Consider the following 23,780-nt stretch of genomic DNA (forward strand, 5'->3'; position numbering starts at 1 on the left):
CTAATGCTTTATAAATGATGAATTAAGCACTTCCTAATATCTTATTAATGCATAATAGTGTGTCATTATAAAGTAACTACCTGATAAAGACCAATATGTGTGTCATTATCCTTAAATCAAACTTACACTGACGAATTAAACAAATAAAATCTAGATTTTAGGTTTTTCTGTCTTCTAACTTAATGTATTGGGGAAAGCATGCAACTATTCTGATAAATCTCACAAAACAAACGGCCATGTGAACATACAAACCACGCTCAGTGGTAACCTTTTATGTCAAGGTATCCCTCTTTCTGATGACTCTGTGTGGACTGGTGATGTCTAAAAGAAGAAAAGAAAAGAAGAAAATATCATTTGCTAATAATACCACTACTAACATTTATCTGCAGGTAGATAGGACAGTAAATTCTGTGCCTTCTCAAACAGCCACCAGTTGTTTCATATTACATTCCTGACTGTGCCATATGGTGGGATTAAAGGGGAATTGCATCAGTTTTACATGTCAAAATTAATGTATTTGCATGGGAGGAGCCTCATACAGCTGGAGGAACTGTGTCATGTTTGAAGGATATTAGCGTTTAGTTAGTCTACAAATTGTAAAATCAAGGTATTCAGTTGAGTGGGTATAAAATTCAAGATACCTCTTCTTCCAATAAAGTGGACTTATCTAAGTCATCTCAACATGTTTTTACATATGAGGGAAAAATCATAATATATCAGATAGGGAACCAATGACACCCTGTGAGCAAGCACTTCCAAATGCCACACATTTAACTGAGTGGCTCATTACAGTTTCCGTTTGGATTTGTCAAGCAAATTAACATTTGATATTAATAGATAGATGAGAACACAGTTGATGTTAAGAGGTTAAATATTTATACTGTGCTTTCCGACTCCACATTAAAGTAAAGAGACCATTTCATGCCAGGATACGGAAAAGGTGAAGACATTAATTATTCAGTACAACCTTCATAAATCTCACTGGTAACTGCTGTGTTGGTGGCTGTCATGATAGCATAATATCATTCATGAAAATAGTTTGAAGAAAATAGTTCTTAAATTGTTTAGCACTGACTTTATTGTTTGTTATTTACGGAAGAGGATTAGGGCCACTGGAAAAAAAAATCGGAGAAAAAAGCCAGAATTCTGACTTTTTTCTCAGAATTCAGGAAAAGAAGAAAAGAAAGACTTTTTTCCCCCAGTGGCCCTAATCCTCTTCCGTAGTTATTAATCAAGTGTAGATTAATTAAACTGCAAAATGGTGTTGCAGAGAGAAAAAACAACTCTAGTGGAATCAGCTAGAAGTATGCTGTCACATGCAAAGTTGCCAAACACATTCTGGGCAGAAGCTGTTGCTACTGCAGCTTACATACAGAATAGGCTCCCAACATGTGCTTTAAAGAATGAAACACCCTATCAGAGATGGTATGGAAAAAATCAGACATTAGCCATATGAAAGTATTTGGTTGTGTTGCTTATGCTCATGTTCTAGACACAGAGAGAAAGAAGCTGGAAAAAAGGCAGTGAAAGTTCGTTTCCTGGGATATGCAACCAATGCAAAAGGCTACCGACTGTGGGATGAAGAAAAAGGAAAAATACTGATTCGACGAGATGTGGTCTTCAATGAAACAGAGTTTAAATGTAAACAAAGTGAAAATGATCTCTGTTTGGGGAATGAGGTGACACTACACACGGGTGAAAGACAAACAAGTACTGAGGAGGCTGTCACCAGTGAGGCTGTAAAAGGAGATCAGCGGATCAGAAGACCTCCAAAGAGATGTGGATTAGAGGAGTTTGTTGATGTAGCTACAGTTGATCCTTGTAGCGGCAACCTTCGGTCCTTCTTTGCCGCTTCTGCAGGACGTAAAGTTTCTGACTCGTGCTCTTGTTAAGTCGCTTGGATGCCTTCCGGTAGCAAAAACGAGGCGAAGGAAAAAAGGGGCAAAACATTTATTCTCCATACAAATCGAAAGGTACAAAACAAATGCCTCTGGTGGGAGCTCCGTTTACATTCCCTTTATGTTACAACAAAAAATAACATTAAAACGGCGATGGTCAGAAAACTGTTGCTCCATGTCCTGCTTGCTTACCTAACCTTTTACCCACACCCCTCCGCATGCGGGCCAAATATACACCCCCTTTACGACATCTATCAACACTTTACAACAACAACAGACTAACAAAGCAGGATTAATTTATGGAGCACAGCCTATTACATTATAACATAAAATGATCAAGATTATAATAGAAACTTAAAGATCATGACAAATACTTAACTATGGCATGATGTAACTGAGTAAAATATTGGCCTGGACTTGGCTCCAACAATCATTATGCGAACATCTGTTGTGTCACAGAACCAAATTCACTGGAAGAGGCTATGTCAAGTCCAAATGCAAAGGAGTGGAAAGAAGCAGCTGATTTGGAATATGAGTCACTGCTGGAAAATGGCACATGGGATTTAGTGGAGCTACCAAAGGATCGCAAAGCAGTTGGATCAAAATGGGTCTTTAAAGTTAAGCATCACAGTGATGGACAAGTGGAAAGATACAAGTGCAGACTTGTTGCCAAAGGCTATTCACAGATTTATGGTGCAGACTATGATGAAACATTCTCTCCAGTTGTACGATTTGGTTCAATTCGTACATTGTTATCATTTGCTGTGCAAAACAATCTAAATGCGCATCAAATGGATGTCGTGACTGCATTCTTGAATGGACACCTGGAAGAGGAAATCTACATGGAGAAGCCAGAGGGTTACATCAAACCTGGGCAGGAACATCAAGTGTGCAAACTAAACAAGTCAATATATGGACTGAAGCAGTCTCCACGTTGCTGGAGCAAAGCTTTTACAGAGTTCATGAAAAGCATTGGTTTTACACAGAGTACTTCAGATCAGTGTGTGTTTGTTAGAACAGGTCAGGAGTTGGAAATATTGGCTATTGATGATCTGATTTTGATTACAGAATCAGCAGAGAGCATGAAGAACTTAAAGGACACTCTGAAGAAACACTACAAAATGAAGGACATGGGTGAGCTATCCTACATTCTGGGCATCTCAGTGGTCCAAGACAAGGCCAAAAACCATGTTGTGCTTCATCAGAGACAGTATATTGAAAACATACTACAAAAGTATGGAGTGGACAGTGCCAATCCAGTAGCAACTCCAGCTGACACAAATGTCAAATTAAGAAAGAGTGATGATGTCAGTAAACCTGCAAACCCAAGCATGTATCAGTCAATGGTTGGAAGTTTATTGTATTCTGCCATAGCCACACGACCAGATATAGCGCAAGCAGTGAGTGTGTTGTCAAGATTCAATGCAAACCCAAACACTACACACCTTACAGCTGTGAAAAGAATCCTGAGATATTTGAAAGGAACTCTAAACCTGGGACTCAAATATCAAAGAACAGAAACAGGAACCTTGGTTGGGTATTCAGATGCTGATTGGGCAGGTGATCAGGATGATCGACGTTCTACAACTGGAAACATCTTTCTACTTGCAGGAGGTGCAGTTAGTTGGCTTAGCAAGAAACAAGCAACAGTTGCACTTTCAACTGCAGAGGCTGAGTATATTGCTTTGAGCCAAGCTGCACAAGAAGGAGTTTGGTAACCAAACCACTGCCTAGACAAAAGTTTGAGTATCTCAGAGGGAAGATTGGACTGTGTTCAGTTTAAAAGGGTTATCATATACTTAACATGCCTATACTATGCTTATGTTAAGATGGCGAGCATTTAACTGTAATGAAGAATAATAGTTTTGTCTAAGATTAACACAGTACTTTTTTGTGTGAGTTCAAAACAAAAGAGAAAATGTTTATTTTCTAGTAACACTGTGATATAGGTGCATTTTTTTTTTTAAAGAAATAAGCAATGGCAGTCAAGTAAGTGAACTCCATGGTAAAATTAAGTGGGATTGTTGTAATAGTAATTTTACAATGTATGTTGAAGGGATATTACTGCCCTCTGTTGGCGTGTCTGTGCATTACATGCAATAAAAGGGGTTCCTTAAAAACATCAATGGCGGCCCACTACGATTATTTATACCATATGCGAAAGCACATCACATACCAGAGGATATATGTGCACATTGTGTGATTTCAAAAATTAAAATAAAGTGCAGCAGCCTACAAGGAAGAGAGTAACCATGCTAAAAAATTGATATGCTCTTTCACTACTCAGGGATTCATGTTTGGACAGATGGCCACAGTGTCACAATTCTCTGGTTAACCTACCAATGATAAATCATCCATTTCACCAGAACAAAATTTTACTAATATTACATGACAATATTCACTGTAAGCTGTAACACCTGCAAACTGTAATTTTATGGCAAGCTAAAATATCAGTAAGTTTGACACCAAATCTACTCATAGCGTTATTTAAAAATGAAGGCTGTAAAAGCAATTCTCTCTCTCATACACACACATAACTCTCTAGACGAATAATATATGAATGTTTTAAGTCTGACTGAATAAAACAAGTCTTGTAATACTTTTCTATGTTGAGCATTTGCATACTTTTGGCCAAGCTACTATTCAGTGAAGACGTGTCTCTAATCAGTTTTTATCATTCTAAAATTGTATAAATTCTAGTTCTTCTAACGTGTTTCCTTTTTACGTTTTATGTTTTAATTCACTATTATTATTATTTCACACATTCCAAAACATTTTCGTTGTTAACTCCGACTGTTGCAAGCTTACGTGTAGGCAACCCCCCCCCCCTGTTCTCAGAAGGGCTCTCTCACACACACACACACACACACACACACACACACACACACACACACACACACACCATCCCTTTGCACTCCCTACATGAAACGTCCCTCTTCTTTAACATTTCGGCTAACCTGGCCTCTTCCACATCCGACGTATATCCCTGAATCGCTAATTCTACCTCCTCCTCCGGCCCGCACGAGCTGCGGCAGCAGAACTTGTGGTGACAAACATATCAGTAAGTTTTGCACATTTTGCTGCGTTCACTCGAAGGCTTTCCCCCCTTTTTTTCTCGGAATTTTCTGCACCCCCATTGCGTTTTATTTTTTTGTTGTTGTTTTTTTTTTTTAATTTGTCCATTTGTCCAAATGCCACTCCTCTCCAACTCCGGCCAGATCGTCCCAAATGGATAACCTAGGTTAAAAAGGGGAGGGAGGGACAGACCGAGGAGGGCTGAGAGATTTCGTTCGATAAGCCCAATGTCTTTCAAGAAAATCAACCAATGGTACGTCGCGGTCGCAAAAGAAATTATAATATACTTTTTGGGGTAAATTATGATAGCCCTGGGCAGGCCCACAGGCGTACGCCAGATAGCTAGTCCAGACCTGGCTCACAGAATTAGTTCTCAATATCGCGTTAGTTTGGATTTTTTTAAATAATAGCCATTTGAAATGTCGTTTACTAGCTTTTGTATAAATTGAGAATGCGAATAAACTGACTATTCCAGAATTTCACTTTCACCTTTATTTTGAAATTGGGCCTTAAGTTCTCTTACCGTAATATTTAGGACACACACAACTCCAAACATGCACCCCCTGCACTGACTGTGCTTCTAAAACTGGAGGCTGGTTTGAGGAAATCCTCATCTGAACCCACCTGTGATGTCCAGTCCTGAGGCATAAGGGTCACAGGACAGACCAACCTCTCTGATAAGGTCTCAGGCAAACCAGATGTCGAAATATTTGCGCAGTGAAATTTGGCTACCTGTGGTAAGTAAGGAAAATATTAACCTGACAGCTTGAACATGTTCTTCCCGTGATACCTACCTACATCCATCTAGTGTCAAGCAGTTTTCCTTTTCTCATTCTTCCTAATCACCTCCTGGGCTCTATAGGCGTATTTTCTCTAGAGTTGTTGTTTTTTCAGGGAGCAGGTCAAGTTCCTGATAAATACCCCAAACTTTGAAAACGCCACCTACTGACCAATCATTTCTCAGGAAAGATGGCGTTAGCAGATAATCCGAGGACCGCTGTGTGGAGATGGTAAGAAGGTATCTCTTTTTAACAAACTGTCTAAAACTGACGATTTGCGTGATTAGTAGAGAAAATTCCGAATCAGAAGAGAGAACTTTTTCCTTTATTTAGGTCTAAGTAAAATACTATTTTTAAAGTAGTTTAATTTGCTCTAGACCAGGGGTGCCCGGTCCTCGAGAGCTACCGTCCTGCAGCTTTTAGATGCATCCCTACTCCAACACAGCTGAATCAAATGAATGGCTTGTTATCAGGCCTTTGCCAAACACGATGGCATGCTGAAGAGGTAATCAAACCATTTGAATCAGCTGTGTTGGAGTAGGGATGCATCTAAAAGCTGCAGGACGGTAGCTCTCGAGGACCGGGATTGGGCACCCCTGCTCTAGACCATTAAAAAAAAAATCATAAAAGAGCACAAGAGACTTCCTCCCGTGCCTAAGTGAAATAACAGTGTCACTGATTAGGCATTTACCCCAAAGTCATATTTACTTGTTATTCCCAGTAAATATGCAGCTCTGGATCTGTCCCCGTTTGACAGTCATCCTCGATTGGAAAAAACCTGTTGTTACGTCCCCTGGCTAGTCTAGGGGGTTGAAGGGACGAACATAAAGGTGGATAGAGAAGGAGGAGCCAAGATGGTAAGTGTAGAAGGTCTATTTAATGCTGGTGATGAGATTTGGGTTCAGACTGAGGTATAACGTCAGGGAGAGCCATGGCCAACATAACAAACAAAACATCCCTGATGTAGAAATAAAAGAAACTTACCTAACTCCAAAGAAACAAAATATACAACCTATAACCTACCTAACAACACATAAACAGGAGAAAACAGAGTGTCAAAACAAAAGGCAGCTCTCCCCTACAAGCAGTCTGAACATGAAAAACAACAATGTTCATACAAGTTACAAAGGCATGCAAGCCTGCACGGGTATGGCAACCAAAATGGCCAGAGGGCACAGAAGCACAGCTCCACAGGCATTAAGTAGTGCTTTGCTGATTACCAATTAGCCAGACTCTGCGCAGCATCCAATCAGGACAGAGGAGGTGGAGCCTAGACAAAACAAAGGGTTAGTAGGGAGAAGAGACATCCTCCTGGGGGATGTAACACCTATAATAACCAGCGTCTCGTGTTCTTATTGGGATAAGTGAAGCCACACAATAAAAAGATGCACCCAGTATGTCAAACTTGATTCTTATGACTGGCGTAGACTTGCAAGTTGAGTTAAACATATTCAAAAAAGCCTACTTTCACTAAAAGACTTGTGCTGTAGTTACTATATCGACCCTCACACTATCTCCTTCAGATGTTGCTGACGTTGGTACGCAAAGGTCTCTGATTCCCATTTCTTTACACTCATTTATCATATACTGTATTACTAATGCATAATAGACCTAGTTTATGAAATTTGTATTTGAGCCAAAGATTCATCAAAAATTAGACTATACTGTCCACATCAAATGTAGGATGTTTTAATCATGGAAAAAGACTTGATTTGTTGTTTAAATGAGACCACTGAGTGTGAGTGTCTGACAGGTTTCAGAGACTCTGGAAGGAAGAAGTGGCAAAGAGAGGCCCGGAGAAGGCCTCGCTAGTTCGTGTGGCCCTGCGCTTTCTGAGAACCAGGCTGATTCGGTCGACTGCTGTTTCCGTCTTTGTGGCATTGTCATTATTTCTCGGGCCTGTGAGTTATCTGTCTTACAATATATAATACACTGCTCCAAAAAATGAAGGAGAATTTTATAATTAGAGTATAACGCCAACTAGGATAAAGCTCTGGGATATTTATCTAGTCAGTTAAGTAGCAGAGGGGGTTATTCATCACTTTCAACTGCTTTGGTATTAAGGGTAAGTTAAGTAGCTGTATGTTGGCCAACAGAATTATGTTATGTGTATATAAGCATGCATAAGAGCATTCAGTGTGATTGTTTTCCCCATCTTTAAACATTATAAGGAACTATGCCTTTATTTGTCTGTAATTTTTAACATGAATGTTCAACTCTAGCAGAATTGGTCAGAGCAAAAAATATTATTGAAGGTAAAGAGAACTGGCAAACTTTTTCTCTCACAGGATTTAGAAAAAAGAAAAAGGAACAACTAAAGTTGGTGGGTTACATCCAGGCTACTAATTGTACCACTACCCTAATCTCTGCCACCTTTGCCACCGTTCTGACCCTCTTTATACACCCCGTGATAGGCTTGCCACTTTGTGCAGCTAGTGTGAGTACCACAGAAGTACAGCAGTAATGACAAATTTTAAATGTGGTTTACCACAAATTGAAATTTTCCTGTATTTTTCTTTATTTCCAGGCCTTTACCACTTTTGCCATCTTCATCTTCATGAGTTACTGCATTGCTCTTATGTTTATGTCTGTGAAGTGGATAATTGAAGCTGGAGTGTCACTAAAATGATTAAGGGTAGATATACTGTAAAGGCTTGCTTTTCCTCCTCCCAGAGGGAGGGCGTGTGTATGGGTTCTGTTTGTCAGTTACTTAGCAGTCTAGCAGTTTTAAATTTATCGTTTTCAAATTTTGTGTGATGTTAGATCTTAATAAGAGCTTAAGCATATTTAATTTTGGTGATAATTGGGTCAAGGTTGCTCACACCTACTGTTAAAATTGGTAAAAACTTTATATTACCCAGAATTTTTTATGGACTGTCTTCAAAGCTTCATAAAAATACACTACACCTTTGGGGACTTGAGTAACTATATTGGTTAAACAATGTTGACTTTGACCTCCCAGAAATCATATGGAGTAATATATAAAAAGTGCACTCTCGCTCACCTTCAACTTTAATTTATTCTGCACATTTTGACTGCTTTGTCCCCCTCCCTGGATCAACTGTTCTCACACTTTGTTCATCAGCAGTCTTCAGAGTCCACTGAAGGTTGTTCCCTATGAGCAAAGTATAGTGTGCATTGGCTTTCATCAGGAATTGAAAGAGTGCTGAAAGGGAATTTCAGGTGGCCAGAGCAGGGCTTCTAGGGACTAATCTAAAAGCAGTCATACTTGAAGCAGTGCAGTCTTCCCTGAAAAGGCCACCTTCAAGAAATATAGAAATATAAACCTGTTTAGGTTTTAGCTTTGCTTTTATAGGCAGTCTTGGAACTTCTTGGTCACACCTGGTATATAATCTAAATAAATCACTGTGCTGTGATTGTTGAAACTTAAACTTAATGGTATTGTTTTAATCACAAATTGTGAACCATTTTGGTAAGTCACTCCACTTCAGATGCAACAAGAGTGTTTGGGGGGGGGGGGGGCATTTCTCACAGTTGTCTTAACTTGTGTCTTTTAGTATTTGGAGTTCTGTGATGGCATCTTGGTTCTGGAGGATGGTGAGGTTCAGGAGGCTGGAAACCATCAAGCCCTGATGAATGCAAATGGGCGCTATGCTCAACTCATCAGCAACTACCAGATGGAAGAGTCTAAAGTAAGGATTTCACACAAACTGCAGTACAAATGTTTGTAGCTCTGTTACTCTTACTGTTCAGTTAGCTCAAAAGCCTTAGTATCAGTTCTTTGTTGCTTTGAATTCACTGAGTTCTGTAAGCTTTATTATGTTAAGTATGCAGACCTAACTGTGAAACTGTTATTGTTCTCTTTTCAGAAGCAGATGGAAGATGAAGTGATGTCCCTGGATCCTGCCAACTTGAATGAATCTGAGCTCAGACCTGGTGAAGATGTTGGAATGATGAACAACGGTATAAAAAACATGAGCATGAAATTATTATTATTATTATTATTATTATTATTATTATTATTATTATTATTATTATTATTATTATTATTATATGATTTGTAATGCACTATTTAATTCATGGTGAACTATGAAGACACATGTAAGAAATGTTTGGAATAACAGAGATGTTATGGGACAGGTGCACCATTGTGGCACATTTCTCAAAGTCCATGTGTGACAGTGTCTGTGCCTTCAATCTAGCTGTCATGATATGACTCTGTTAGCTACTTTAACTTTTATTGATGTCTTAGAACTTAGAAAATAACTGCATTTTGTGCAGGTTTATGTTCATATTGGAAGAGAGATATCGGGTGAAACTGAAGAGCTTAAAAAGTTGTGCTGTCCGAGTATAGTGTTCATTGATTGTTTTTATAATCTCTAAAATATCTATAATCTGACCATATATCTATCTTTATCAACTCTCTAGAGATACAACTGTATACCCCAAAAATTGGATCCGTTCAATAAGTACACTGATGAGGAGATCTGGAGAGAAGTTGTTTCTTTCCATGTGCTCCTCCTTAAATCAGTACCTTCCTGCAGTAACAGAGGCTCATATTGTCTGATAGATCATTCTTTTGGATGAAGCCACAGCCTCCACAGATCCAGAAACAGATGCTCTGATCCAAAAGACAGTCAAAGAGGCCTTTCAAGACAGCACTGTGCTCACCTAGCACATCGCATCAACACAGTGATGAATGCAGATCGTATTCTAGTCATGAACAATGGACAGGTAACAAAGACGGTTAGACAAAACTAATCCGTATATGATCTTCAGCCTCAACTTACCAAGTGTTCTCTTTGACAGGTGGCAGAATTGGACCACCCAGATGTCCTGAACCAAAGGCCAGAGTCTCTGTTCTCTTCTCTCCTGGCTGCTTCTAAAACAATGAAGAGATGAACTGGTGTAAAGCTGTGATATCAAATAAGCACAGTAATCCCTGTAATGTAATACATTTACACAACATATTTTAATGTTAATGAAAAGGCAGTGTAACCTTTATATAATTTTGATCAGTCACAAACATATTGGAGTATGTCGACCTGTCCCTCACACTTGGCTGCTATTTAGTTTTTGCTTGTTTAGTTCTCTGTTTTATTAGGTTTAAGCAGCAAAGCTTTTTTAAGCTTGATCATCAAGCTAACCATTAGGTTCAGGTTTAGGTTAAAATGTACTTTCACAGTATAAAACATCACAGCATTTCCCATTAGTATTCACATGCACTGTACACAGTTGTCTGATGTCTCTGAAATAATATTGCTCTGTTCATTACCAATAACTACTGATGATGCTGCCCTATTTTAAATGACAAGAAGGCAGAGGAGGGTACACAATGGCGAGAAATGATGAACATTCACTTATCAGTATTTTATTATTTCTCTATTTAGATAAGCAGGATGTGTTTTTGTTTTTCAACCTCGAAGTTTTTATAAATAGTGCATTTTACTTTTTACTTAATTGCATGTTAAATGTTTCATGGCTTTAAATAGAAGTGAACACGAGTTTTTTTTAATGTAAGTTTTAAATCTATTGTGTAAGTAGGGACAACTCACTTAAAAAAAAAAAACATGGTGAGGGCTAACCTAATAGTTACGTAGGTTTTTAGGTTTAATTTAAAAACGTAATTAGTTGATGTAGTAGCAGACAAGCTCACAAGAACCTTAAAAGAACCTTTTGATGGGTGCATAAAAAGTTTTTTTTTCTTATTTTAAATAAATTTCAGCTGTTAACTGGTTAAAAAGTGCCACAAACTGACCCACATTAAGAGGATGTGTAGCAGGTGAAACTGCTGTAAACTAGGGCAAAATGTTTACTGCCACACATATTAATAGATGCCTTTTCTTAAAATTGAAGAGCTTAAAAATCATTCATTTTAATAGAGGGTTATTTGGAACTTTGAGTTGTATGTTGTTGGAAAATGTATGAAAAATGAAATTATAATTAATAAAAAGTCATCAAAACTTGTCTTTCAATTAAGCAGAGGTCAGATGGTTATAAAGAAGTAAAACTTCAGTGAAAGAAGCTCGAGTCAAGTGCACTTCAGCTGTCATGTGGGGTAAGGACACACGAGGGCACTACAGGCTTCTATACTCGTATCCTTGAAGGACTGGGTTTCATTTTTAATATGACCGATCCTCCCTTGGCACAGACACATGTTCTCAAAGAAATGCTCTGTGAGGTTACCTTTTACCCACTGAACTTTAAAAATAACTCATCTCTCTGAAGAGAAACTACAAGCCTCTAAATATATAATAATGTATGGTTCAGTTAAACAGTACGAGTCTTTTTACATCACTTAATTGTAAATATCCACACCTGCTGAACAGATTAGACTGGGCTTAATAATTCATTGCAAGTTGTTGCATTAATATTGGTTTAAAAAATAATTTGGTTTTCCCAAGCTACATGGGAAAATATGCCATTTTATTGAAACTAGGAGAGGTTTTCTTTTTCTAATCAGTGATTGTATAGAATTCTTCTAAAGTTTTCTACAGTCATTATTTCTAATACTACAGGTATTTAGATTCATCTGAAGTCAATTATAATTGTTTATAAATAAAAATTATACAGCAAAACTCTTTTTGTTATCGTCTTTTGTTTTGTTTGCAGCATCCAGGATCTTGTCTTATCTGATCATATGTAAAGCTTGCTTCAGTCTTTTACTAGTAAAGAATCACGACTTGCATGAGAGAAACTGAAACATCAGATTAGCAATGAAATAGTATTTGAGGTATACGGACAAGTATTGTACTTCAGAAAAGTATTCTACAAATGTAAAGAATTTTTTATCTTTACATTTGTGCAGAATAAACTGAAGGTTGAATTGCACAGAAGGCACTGAAGGAAAAAATATACTGGTGGCAGCTCAGTCAGCACAAGGCCTGCTGTGTGTCCTCAGGCGTGACTTCTGTGTGCTGCTTTAATGTAACTAAACTGAACTTGTAACATATAACAATAGAAGAGAGAAGCATGACATGCTCACAGTTTATTTACCCTTATGCAAGTCAGGTCTGTCTTGGAGTTTGAATGATTTGGTTTATGTTTCTTAACAATTAAAAATTTCCATGCAGAGAAATCTCCAGTGGTCTTCAGGCAGCATCTAAAGATTTCAGCTGGGTGCTCAAAGCTTCACCAGCAGTGTTGTTGAAGGAGGAATGTAACACTGAATGTTCTGCTTCGAGCAGATCTTCTCAGCTGCCTTAGAAATTTAAACCAGTGACCTCACAGTCACAAGCTTTCTCACCCCTCCTTGAGGCACAGGCTAAATTAAAATATCAATGGATCAATTATTATACTGGGTCTGTGTTTGGGTGAGTGCCGACTCACATGCTGTGTTTTCCGCCTAAAAAGTCTTGATCTCCTGTTTTTGAAAGATTGCATCTGTGATTTAAACTAATAAAGTACTAGATTGAATACACCCATGTACAGATGAAATATTGGGGCCTGGGCACCAACATGAACACCCAGCTCTCCCACAGTGAAGAGTCACTGAAATGAAAACACATACAAAATTACAGAAGAAGACAAAAAGTGATGACAGAATGTTTTGCATGTTTTTGCAGATGTTTCATACTTCTTTAGTATTTGTATATTTTGCATGGGTTGTGTGGTCTTGTATACTGAGTTGGTCTTTTTGCAGCCATATCTAGTGTAGTTGTGCCTTTATTGTAAGTTTGTGCCATATTTCTGTAGTTTTGCTTCATTTGGAGTCATTTTGCATCTCCTCTGTATCTTTTTTTGATGTTATTTTTGTCATTTTTAGTGGCCAATTTGTTGCTGCTTTTGGTTGTTTTGCCCTTTAATGTAATAAAGCAATAGTTTGTCTCTTATTGTTGGAGTTATTTGTGTGTTTTTTCACATTACAGTGGCCATTTTGTTTCTGTTTGTGATTGCTTTAGGTGTGTACCAATTTGTGTGTGTGTGTGTTTTCTTTTTTTTTGTTGTTGTCATTTTTAAGTAATCATCTCTTTATTTTTTGTCTTTTTTATTTATTTGAATGTTGTTGTTTTTTTGGGTGGGGTGTAGTGTGTCTCAGAGTTGAAGGTCAGCTAACCCTTTGTGCCCCTTATCCACCAAAGAATATCTAGATTGTTTTCTGAAGCGTTGTTTTATTCGTTAGCGAGCTACTTACACTGACACGTTTAAAGTATAAATGTGAACTCATATTTACAGCCCTGTTTCAGACACGTACACACTGCAGTACAAATCGTGTATGCCTGTCAGTGTGAGTGTGTTGGAAGATCCAAGCACACACGTACAGACGCTGCTATACACACACTCCAGTGGGAGGAGCCAAACCTCTCGCAGCTCCGAGTTTGTCAGTTTCCTAAATATAGCGGACAGGATCTGTCCGTGTCTTTCAGCCGGAGACACTTTGATAAAAAGCCCGTATTTACAGAAGCACCGGGAGGCCAGCGGGGGTAAGTGGAGCAAACATGTGTCTTTGTATGTGAAAGTGTGCTGACTGTGTTCTGTGCTTTGGAGACTGAAAGGGAGGGGAACCACGACCCTTCTTGAAGTGCTGCGATCTTCTTTCAGTGTTTGAATTTCTTCCAAAACTGCCTTAAATGTTGCTTCTGCACTGCTTCATCTCTGTCTAGGCTATATTTGGTAACGGTTCGTGCTTGTTGTGATCTCATGCCTGAGTGTCGCTTACTGTGAATACTGTACGCGGAGGCTACTGTACATGTTGTGATAAGTGGTCTGAGTGAGAGCTGCATAAAACTTTGATTGGATTGGACTATCTTTGACAAAGCGTTGCCTTTTCTGCGTATCTCGCTTCGAATATCGCAAAACCTGAGGTGTCCTGAACAACGTGTGTTATTTCCTACAGGTACACAACACCCAAAACTATAACCATAAATTAGCCTTTACAATGGTTCAGCAAAGCAGTCATGTTGGAAGTCCCCATCAGTGTACATGATCACTGATCGAATAGGAGTGAATTATACAAGTTTAAATAGTTTTAAGCCAAACTATCCAGTAGTCTAAAGCAAAAAAAAAGAAGAAGAAGAAGAAAGAAGAAGAAGTCCAAACCATAATTTGTTTAAAAACTAGTTGAAGCAGTGGCATGATTGAAGAGTTATTACAACTCATCACAAAATATCTGCTGGAAGATTTCAAAGTACACCCTGCTGGAGATCCTGTGACGACCAGTACACATAGCTGGGGAACAACAATCAAAAATCATAGATGTATGTCAATAAAATAGAAAATTTAACATTAAGTTTTTCAAAAAGGTTTTCGACTCTCTGAACCTGACACATTACGCTTAAGTATTTTACCTAAAGGGGAAATGCTGCTTTAATCCTTATTTTACTGCACATGCTCATGTTGACCCTTCTCATATTGCCAGATTTGAGAAGTTGTCGCTTTCAGTCAAAACCGAAAAATTACGTTGCTTAGTAGGTTTATTAATAATATATCTGTTATTACAACCCTAGTGCTAGAACACCTCCGTCTTACTTCATTCATTCCAAGAGTAACTCATCAGAGCTGAAAAAAAGAAGAAGTGTGGCAATCATTTCAACTAGAGATATGTCATGTAGGAAATAAAGCAACAATGTGAAATAATGGCTAAGAATTCAGTGAAACGGATCATAATTTTGAAAAATAAAATAAACTAATGCATTTGTGTTGTCATGTGAGACTGTAGCCTGTCAGATTTTAGATGTTAGTCTGATCTTAGCGGGGTTAAAATATTTAAAAAGCTCTCTCTCTCTCTCTCTCTCTCTAATTGGAAACAAACAATATAATGAAACCAGTAAAAGTCATGAAATAAACAGTTATGACATAATACAGAACTGTTTTTGTTCGTTTGTTTGCAGTACCGACATTATCCACTAGGAGGAATTTATTAGCAAGGCAGTAATTTCCTGTCCTCTTCCTCTCACCCCAACCAGTTGCAGTAGATAGCCGACCCCCCCCCCCCCCCCCCCCCCCGAGCCTGGTTCTGCATGAGGTTTCTTCCTGTTAAAAAGGAAGTTTTTCCTTCCCACTGTCACTAAAGCATTTAAAAGCACTCAAAGCTCAAAGGGGGTCATATGATTGTTGGTGTTTTCTTTGTTTTCTTTGTATTATTGTAGGGTCTTTCCCTTACAATATAAAGTGCCTTGGGACAACTGTTGTTGTGATTTGGCACTATATAAGTTAATCGAATTAATACATACTTTACTTACTTTTCATTTTTATATGTATTTTCATATATTTTAAATAAACCTCTTTTTTAAAAATTATTTTTACTGTAGGCATCACACATTTGCACAAAAGCAAAGTCAATCTTCTTCGGTTTTTAGAAAACAGTCTGCTATTTAGAAAGCAGCATGTCACTTAAATCAGTCTCTCCAAGAAGACAGAGAATGACAGAGTTCAGTCTCCAGTTGTGTGATTTCTATTAAACAGGCTGTGGTTATTTTATTGGTGTCTGTTACTTAATAAAACAGTTAGCTCATCAAATCAGTGCTTATCGCTGAGATAAGGGATAAGTACTGACTAACTCATAAAGTTTAAAAACATTGTTTCCCTCACTTTGTTGTAAAGTTGTATTTAAAGGATATATGAAGATTATTTAATTTGCTAACCTAAACTTGAAGTGTGGTGTGTTTTTAGTTCAATACTACTTGGTAAAAGAATGATTTTGTTAAGGGTGGTGTCACTGATGCTGGGTTAATCATTTCTTTGATAGTCTAACTGTGGCACTATAAGGAGCACTGTGGAGTGTGTCAGCATTTAATTGCTAAACTCGTAATACAGCACTTTTCCTTTGATAAACATGAGAAGGGAAAAACAGCGACATAATATAATGTCTGTGGGAAACACCTAAAAACTTTTTAAATGTGTTGGCTCATAAGAAAGACCAATCCACATTTTTTACACATTGATTGTTAATAGACAGAAGTTATTGGCTCTGTAGTTCAGGCATTCATGCTTGTCCCTGCTGCCTCATTCCTGCTCTTTGTTTTCATATTTCATTAGCAGGGCGAGCAGCATGTACCATCAGCTTCAATTATCCTCCCTGTCAGCGGACCGGCAGGGCCTGTCTGCTGGCTTTAGTGATTACAGGCTTCAGGGGACAGGTAATCAGGTCATGGTTACACTGTCACCCTGTCAGACTGCTGAGACCACGGGGAGCAAATGGGATGAAAGAACTCTACCATCTTCAGTCAGTTAAGGCTAGATATTGATAGTGTATATAACCCGAATACTGTCTGGCATCATTTTGGTGCAGTATCACATAGTGTATATATTTTCTTTCCATTAAACATGGTTGAAACTCTGATGGCATCTCCCTGGTCAAAACTAGTCATGTTAGAATACCAAAAAAATAAAAGACCATAAGCGAACAAATGTCAGTGTTGTATCCATGTAGCATAGACGTTGAGTCAGACAATTTCTTTAAAAAGTGAGAAAGATAGATTAGATGACTGCAAAGAAGGGACCCAAAATCCTTTTCCCATGATGACTAGAGAACATGAAAAGATCTCTACCTGATGGTTCTTCAGCATTGAAATGTTTTTTGGGTTCTTCTAAGAGTTTCGTTCAGTTTTCCGCAAAGAGCTTTCAAGGCATACTGTACAGGACTTGCTAAACACCAGATGGAAGCTGGTGATCATATCATAGCTGAAAAAAATCTTAGAGACCAAAAAATGTGGTGTCCCTCAGTTTCTTGACTCCAAGTTACCCTTAATGTTTAACATCAGCCACATGAGTTTAAAGTTGCTCCCTGTTTTTTTTTGCACAGGTTCAAGTTATCTGAATGGCTTAATAGCTGTTATCCAGGGTTTAAAGTAAAGCAGTGTATTGGGACTTGATGGGAAGTAGTGCATTCTTAAAAACACATCATATGTTATGATGGGTTTCACACGGGAATGTTCTCATCACCCAGTTGCATTGCATAGTGGTTTCATGCACATCCTGATCTGATTATTTTAAATCTGATTAAAATACATGTTGCTAGTGCTTATGTTTAAAAGAATATACTGTAATATCCCTTGATACTTATGTCAGCCCATTTGGAGAACATGGACCCTGCCTTTCATCATTGTTTAACTTAAAATTTGCTTTAATGCAGCCCACAGTGCTGCTTCTAAAACCCATTAAACAGACTATGAACATGTGGATATCCTAGCAGAAATGATAGACATTATTACTGTGTCTGCCAAAATAAAATGGGAACCCACCCCCCCAAAATATCTAAGTGTTTTATAAAGAATGATGCAAGGGTTGGTGCTGAAGATGTTACTAGGGTGTGTCCAGTACATGCAGAAGAAATTCAGCACCATCGTATTTTCTTGATTTATACCAATGCTTCTATAAATTTACACCTAATACAAAAGACTGTTCAAGCCTAACAGTCATTTATTTACTTAGATATTATTCAATATGTGCATACAGCCTGTGTGACACTTGCAGGGCACAGTCCCAGATTTTGCTGATTTTACATTCATCATTGAGCTACCCAGGGTAAGTATGTAACCAATGATAAAAATATAAAACATAATTTCCCAGAAAATAAATTAATTTATCTGACAATGTGTGTTTTCAAATATTTGGAGGGGAGAGCTTTTAAATACAGTTATATGTAAGCTACATCTAAAGGCATGCAGCTGTCATCACTGGTACTCCAGCTTCAAGTACTTTTTAGCTACAGTACCACGATGCTGCTTGACTCAGCTGTCATGATGGTATTTGCTAGCCTTGCATTGCTATACAAATGTAATTAGTTTATAACATGTGATTTCTAAGACACATTATCACTTGGCACAGACCAAAGCACCTCTGGAAACAATTGGACGATTACAACCAATCAGAGCAAAAAAATGGGATGTATTGCTAATGGATGGAAAAATGTCATTTTCATCAAACCCGCCCCTTGTTGGATTAACAGTTGTCTCAATGCCAACCAGGCTTGGAACAGTGACTTTTCACATTCATATTATTCCCAGGCTAGGTCTTGGCCATTCATGCACATTGTCTAGTATTCAGTGTGACTCACCACAGACCAGGGTTGGGGAACTCCGGTGTCCTGCAGATTTGCAGATTTTAGTTGTGTCCTTGATCCAACACAGCTGATTTAAATGGCTGAATTACCTCCTTGACATGTCTTGAAGTTCTCCAGAGGTTTGTTAATGAACTAATCATTTGATTCAGGTGTGTTAACCAAGGGTGATATCTAAAACCTGCAGGACACCGGCCCTTGAGGCCTGGAGTTTCCCACCCCTGCCCTAGACCATGCTGTGTTTATTTTATTTTATTTTTTTTGGTGTAAATCTTTCTCAGTTGAAGGTAAACTTTAAATTTCATTTTAAAACTATCGACCTTTACTATTCTATCAGATTAAAACACCAAAGAATTGAAGAATTATAAATCAGTTTTGCAACAGGAAGCATACAAAACCAATATTGGTTGTATAACACGTTGGGTAAATCATTTAATAGTATAATGTTAAACAAACCTGTGATTTCTCATGAGAAGTGAGGAAATATCCTTTTTTGACATTTTGATGTAAATGAAGATGTGGATATAAAACCTGTTAGCAATAACATGACAATCTTTAATCTTGTATCCACTCTGTCAGTTAGGTTTCTTTGTGTGGCTGCACCGAGTCCATGTGTTCCCAAGTGGTATTTCCTTCCCCTCCTAGTTTCTCTAATGATAGAATATTTGGGGCCTTGTGGTAAACAGAAATAGCAACACTTCTGAGGGACAGGCTTCTCTTTTTGCACCACATGCTGAAGAAATAGAGGCTGCACTGTATGCATTTGTATGTGTGTGTGTGTGTGTGTGTGTGTGTGTGTGTGTGTGTGTGTGTGTGTGTGTGTGTGTTTTATTGAAAAGCTATTTTAAGTTATCCGTGACTGACTGATTTGAGTTTTTCTTTCCTAGTCAATTAGATGACTTGCTTTAGTGAATCCAAGCTAAATCACGTAGCTTTAATGTGGATAAATGCGTTGAACCTGATGAGCTTGATGACGACTCCCTAAACGTTATGCATTTTGTATCACGCAAAGAAGAAAAGATGAAAGCTCTAGTTGATAATTCTTGCCGTAGAAGCATTCAGCAGATTGACTTCATAACTCTCAGAGAGTTATGACCCATTTCAGCAAAAAAAACAGTCTAAATGAGAGAAGTGCTCTCAAGATTTCCTCTCCAGAACAAACTGACTGGACTGCATTTACAAAGCACTCGTCTAGCTTTAATAAGCACTTTACACTACAAACCAAGCTCGCCCATTTGCACAATGCTTTCTATACTACACATTTAGCATTTTTTCCTATTATATTCACACACTGTCACATTGGGGTTAGTTTTAAGGTTCAGTATCTTGCAAAACGACACTTGAGCATGCAGACATTCATTCAGAAAAAAAATGTAAATAATGGTTTCATAAATTAATTGATATGTGTAGTTATTTAGATTTAGCACACCGGTAATAGCCAATAACTGAACAGTCACTATCAGCAGTTTTACCAAGAGGTGCATCACTATTATTGGAGGCACCATACACAAAGTAAAGGCAGTGCCACATTGCAGCACTTCAGCTCCTGTCATCCAATCAATATACTTTGAGCTTCAATGCACCATCTATTGACCTCTCCACATCTTCGTTTACTAGTCTGCTAACATCTTATTTCATTGTAGAGCTCTGAAGTTCATGAATTGAATACTTATTGTAACAAAAAAGTGACACAAACCTAACCTTTCTAAATCTTTTGACTGTGCCACCTTCTCTGTATCCATTCCTTCTCCTTTCACTTGCCATACCAAACACTTCTAGTTTCTATCTGACACTTTAGACTTAAATCAAAGAATTCACTCTGGCCACTCTTGTAGTGTCGTGTAAGGATGATGACAAAAAAACTAAAAAATATTCTTTGTCTTTGACTGTTTGAAACGCCAATTGAGAAACATTTTGTTGATCCACCCATCCACCCTCCACACTGCCGTATGACCTGGCTTCCTAAGTTTGCTCCTGTCATAATTACTTTGGCCATCAGAGGGCTGTGTCACATGTTTTGAGGTTAGTGATGCTGTTGTTCATTTGAGCAACTGAAAGGCAAGGCAAGGCAAGGCAAGTTTATTTGTATAGCACAATTCAACAACAAGGTGATTCAAAGTGCTTTACAGAGACATTAGAAACAAGAACAAATAAAAAGCATGATTTAAAATTGATTAAAACAATGAACTGACAGAAAGGTTCTGTCAGTTCATTTGCTTGTATTGCAGTGACTGATGATTATGAAGATGTATTTGGGCGTTGAGGGTTTGAAATGGTGATATTAGTTAATTAAAATGAACTACAGTGAGCCTGGCTTGTGACAGGTGAGCACATTAAAATACTTATTTGATTATGTATCTCTGCTTGTCCTGATTCAAATTACTTTCCGGCAGCGCTGAAGGGTCAAGGGAAATATAAAATGTGTTTTAGGCGTATTTATATATGGAGGTAATATTGAAATCATGTTTATTGTGTTGAGCAATACTTTCTAGCAGTGAAGGCTTTGAGTGATCTCGTCTCTCTTCAACTCTACCCTACTCCACTCTTCTCTGCTTTCCTCTTGCTGTGGCTTTTGGAAAAGCTCCTAATCTGTTGGACTTGAGAACTCTTCCTGCGGGGTCACCCCAGTAATCGGGTTTGAGCCAACTCTTCCTAGCCAGCCAAACCTCTGGCTGCCTGCCGTCTGACCACAGGCCCACACACCCGCACGTTTGATGCTAAATATGCTGCAGAGGAGCTAAGAAATTACGCTCAATAAATATAGAAATCAAATAAAACAATTTCCAAATATTAGCCTTGCAATTTACTTTCCTGCAATCATATAAGTCTGCCTTTGTCGCTCACAGTAAATAGATTTCCCGCGGAGCTGCCAGGTTAAACAGTAATGTTGAATCAATAGCAGCATGGCTTGGCTTAATTAAACTCACTGTTGATTTGTAGGGATGAGAGCCAGACCAGAGAGTGGTTTGGGTCTGCTCAGTGTCCTGACACTGTTCTTAATGGTGCCAACACTTGATTAATACTGGCTGTACATGAAGACACTGTCACTCCATGCTGAGTTGAAGACTAGGTTATACCAGCAGCTTCCACACTGTTCAAGAGAATTCTTTATTGCGAGTGTCTGGCTTTTAGAGTTTTCTGCTAATATGTGTAGGATTGTTTTTTCCATACTGTGCTATAGTATGTCAAGCAGTCGTGCTGTGCATTTGTACTGTGGCCTTAAAAAACAGGGGATAAGTGACTGAAGCTTCTCTTGTGTTGCTCTTTTTACATTTAGATATCAACCTAACTTTACATTAGCATCATCCACGCCAGGGTTTTGCAAAGTAGCTGTTGGTATAGTAGTGGACTGAACCATTACTGCTGTTGCTGCTTTGCACTAAAAGTTTTCCTCTGGTGAACTTGCATGAGTTTTTTGTGAAGTAATAAAGAAGGCATGGTGTGTTTGTTATGCAGTTAGCAAATCTGTTCAGATAAACTGCTTTACCATCTTTCTTGGGGTGTTAGCAAGGACAGCTTCATCTCACAGCTGTTCTTAGCATGGCTTGGTCTGACTAACAGGGAGTTTATGTTTTTTGTTTTCATTGCATGGCTGTGCAAAAAGACAGTGAGCTCTCAACTGCTTGTATGGCACGCTTTTAGCTTGTTGTGCACCTCCCAGTATTTCTAACCCACTGCGTGCAGTGTAGCCAGAGTGTTCAGGCATGAGGTACAAGTGACAAGTCACTGTTAGTTTTATTAGCCCGACTTACTATCTTTTTTTTAAAGGAAATAAATGTTTTGTATTATATGTGATATCATTTGGCCGGTTAGGCAGTTAGCTGTGATTGGTTGTTGTGGTTCTTTTCATTACTCGGCTTGGGTCATGCACTTCACTTATACTGTGTTCAGTTATTTATTTATTTATTTTTTAGTAGGCTTAGGCAAGTAGCTATTCAAAATGTAGGAAACAAAAAGAAGAAACTAGTTTGTTGATAACATTGCTTGAAGCACTGAAGCTGGTATTAAGAGAAGCCAGGATCATGGATTTGAGCAATTATTTCTCATAATCACAGTAAACCTAGAGGCTGATTATAAGTAATGTTAGCATAGGCACCCATATGGTCTGAGGGTGAATCAGCTGCTTAAAAATTCTAAAACACACAAAGATGCCATGAAGAAAAAGTGGTTTACTATTGTTTTATCATCCAGAATATTGAGTTGACACGTAATTAGATGTCTATAATTAGAAAGACTGATTAAAATAGGCAAAGTGCCTTCATTCAAACACTGCAAAACTGTAGGTTTGGAAATCAGGCCAGTTACAACATGTGTTGAAATACTAGCCAGTTTTCAGCATCTGCATAAACTTATAAACTCATCCTGCAGCTCTACACCGTCCATCTGTTTGCACAGCATTTTCTGAGCACTTATTTTCTTGTGTTCAAAGCACCCACGTCTTATCTTTCCATTCAACAGGAGAGTTTTTCAGTGTACAGCTTTTTTTAGTCTGACTTTGTTTTATTATTTACACTCACTAATCTAATGATCTGAAAAGCTTTAGAGACTCACCTTTTTATAGTTTTCTATTACCTCTATGTGGCACTTTTGCAAGATCGATACAAATTCAGTTTGTGTGGAGGCATTCTACTCGTCCAGTACATATGCTAACCTAAAAAAAGAGCTCACTGTTTAACCAGTATTTTCAAAGAGCCAGAAATGCTAATGGTGAAATATATGTGTGTATATGTAAGCAGGGGTTTTGGGTAGGGGATAGGAGATTGCCTAAAGGAACCTCAAGATGGAGGCCTCAGATCTTCTTACCATTACTTCACAAGATAAAAAGGAAGTTATTACTTTGCTGAAAGCGCAGAATTTCAATGAGAGCAGGAACAAACAAAATGTTAAAGAATTCATTATAATATCATTTAATAGATCAAAAGATTGGGCTGAGGCTACAGATATTTCTCATTTTTGGAGCTATGTGGCTCGGCAAACTCACATGCACTAATTCATGGTGTGATGTTCGCAAACTTTCCAAATGCGTCCCTTTCGGGAACTTTAGACTCATGTTCAATTCCCACAGCC

General features: G+C 38.2%; 2 protein-coding genes across 6 annotated transcripts in view; both read left to right on the forward strand.

Moving 5' to 3' along the window:
- Positions 1 to 5,508: 5,508 nt before the first annotated feature.
- On the forward strand, positions 5,509 to 12,043 carry LOC146639325 (uncharacterized). 5 transcript variants are annotated; one of them, XM_085360069.1, is made up of 6 exons: positions 5,509 to 5,983; positions 7,506 to 7,653; positions 9,271 to 9,405; positions 9,583 to 9,676; positions 10,303 to 10,447; positions 10,523 to 12,043. In XM_085360069.1, the coding sequence occupies exons 1-5, from the start codon at positions 5,943 to 5,945 to the stop codon at positions 10,386 to 10,388; spliced, it is 504 nt and encodes a 167-aa protein (XP_085216195.1). In that variant the 5' UTR covers positions 5,509 to 5,942; the 3' UTR covers positions 10,389 to 10,447; positions 10,523 to 12,043. The 5 variants fall into 5 exon arrangements, 4 of the variants coding, with proteins under 4 accessions (XP_085216195.1, XP_085216360.1, XP_085216385.1 ...); XM_085360150.1 differs by having other exon boundaries at positions 5,945 to 5,991; XM_085360234.1 differs by lacking the exon at positions 10,523 to 12,043 and having other exon boundaries at positions 10,142 to 10,370.
- A 2,008-nt stretch (positions 12,044 to 14,051) lies between these two features.
- Positions 14,052 to 23,780, forward strand: part of LOC146639326 (myocyte-specific enhancer factor 2A-like) — a 46,749-nt gene continuing 37,020 nt past the window's right edge. The window contains exon 1 of the mRNA XM_085360399.1: positions 14,052 to 14,136. The gene's annotated coding sequence lies outside the window, so the exon portion shown is untranslated. The remainder of the gene's footprint in view (positions 14,137 to 23,780) is intronic.

The sequence above is a fragment of the Diplotaxodon limnothrissa genome, linkage group LG1 (assembly GCF_057381915.1).
Source record: "Diplotaxodon limnothrissa isolate DT_005_m linkage group LG1, D_limnothrissa_male_GT1.1, whole genome shotgun sequence".
NCBI classification, from domain to species: Eukaryota; Metazoa; Chordata; class Actinopteri; order Cichliformes; family Cichlidae; genus Diplotaxodon; species Diplotaxodon limnothrissa.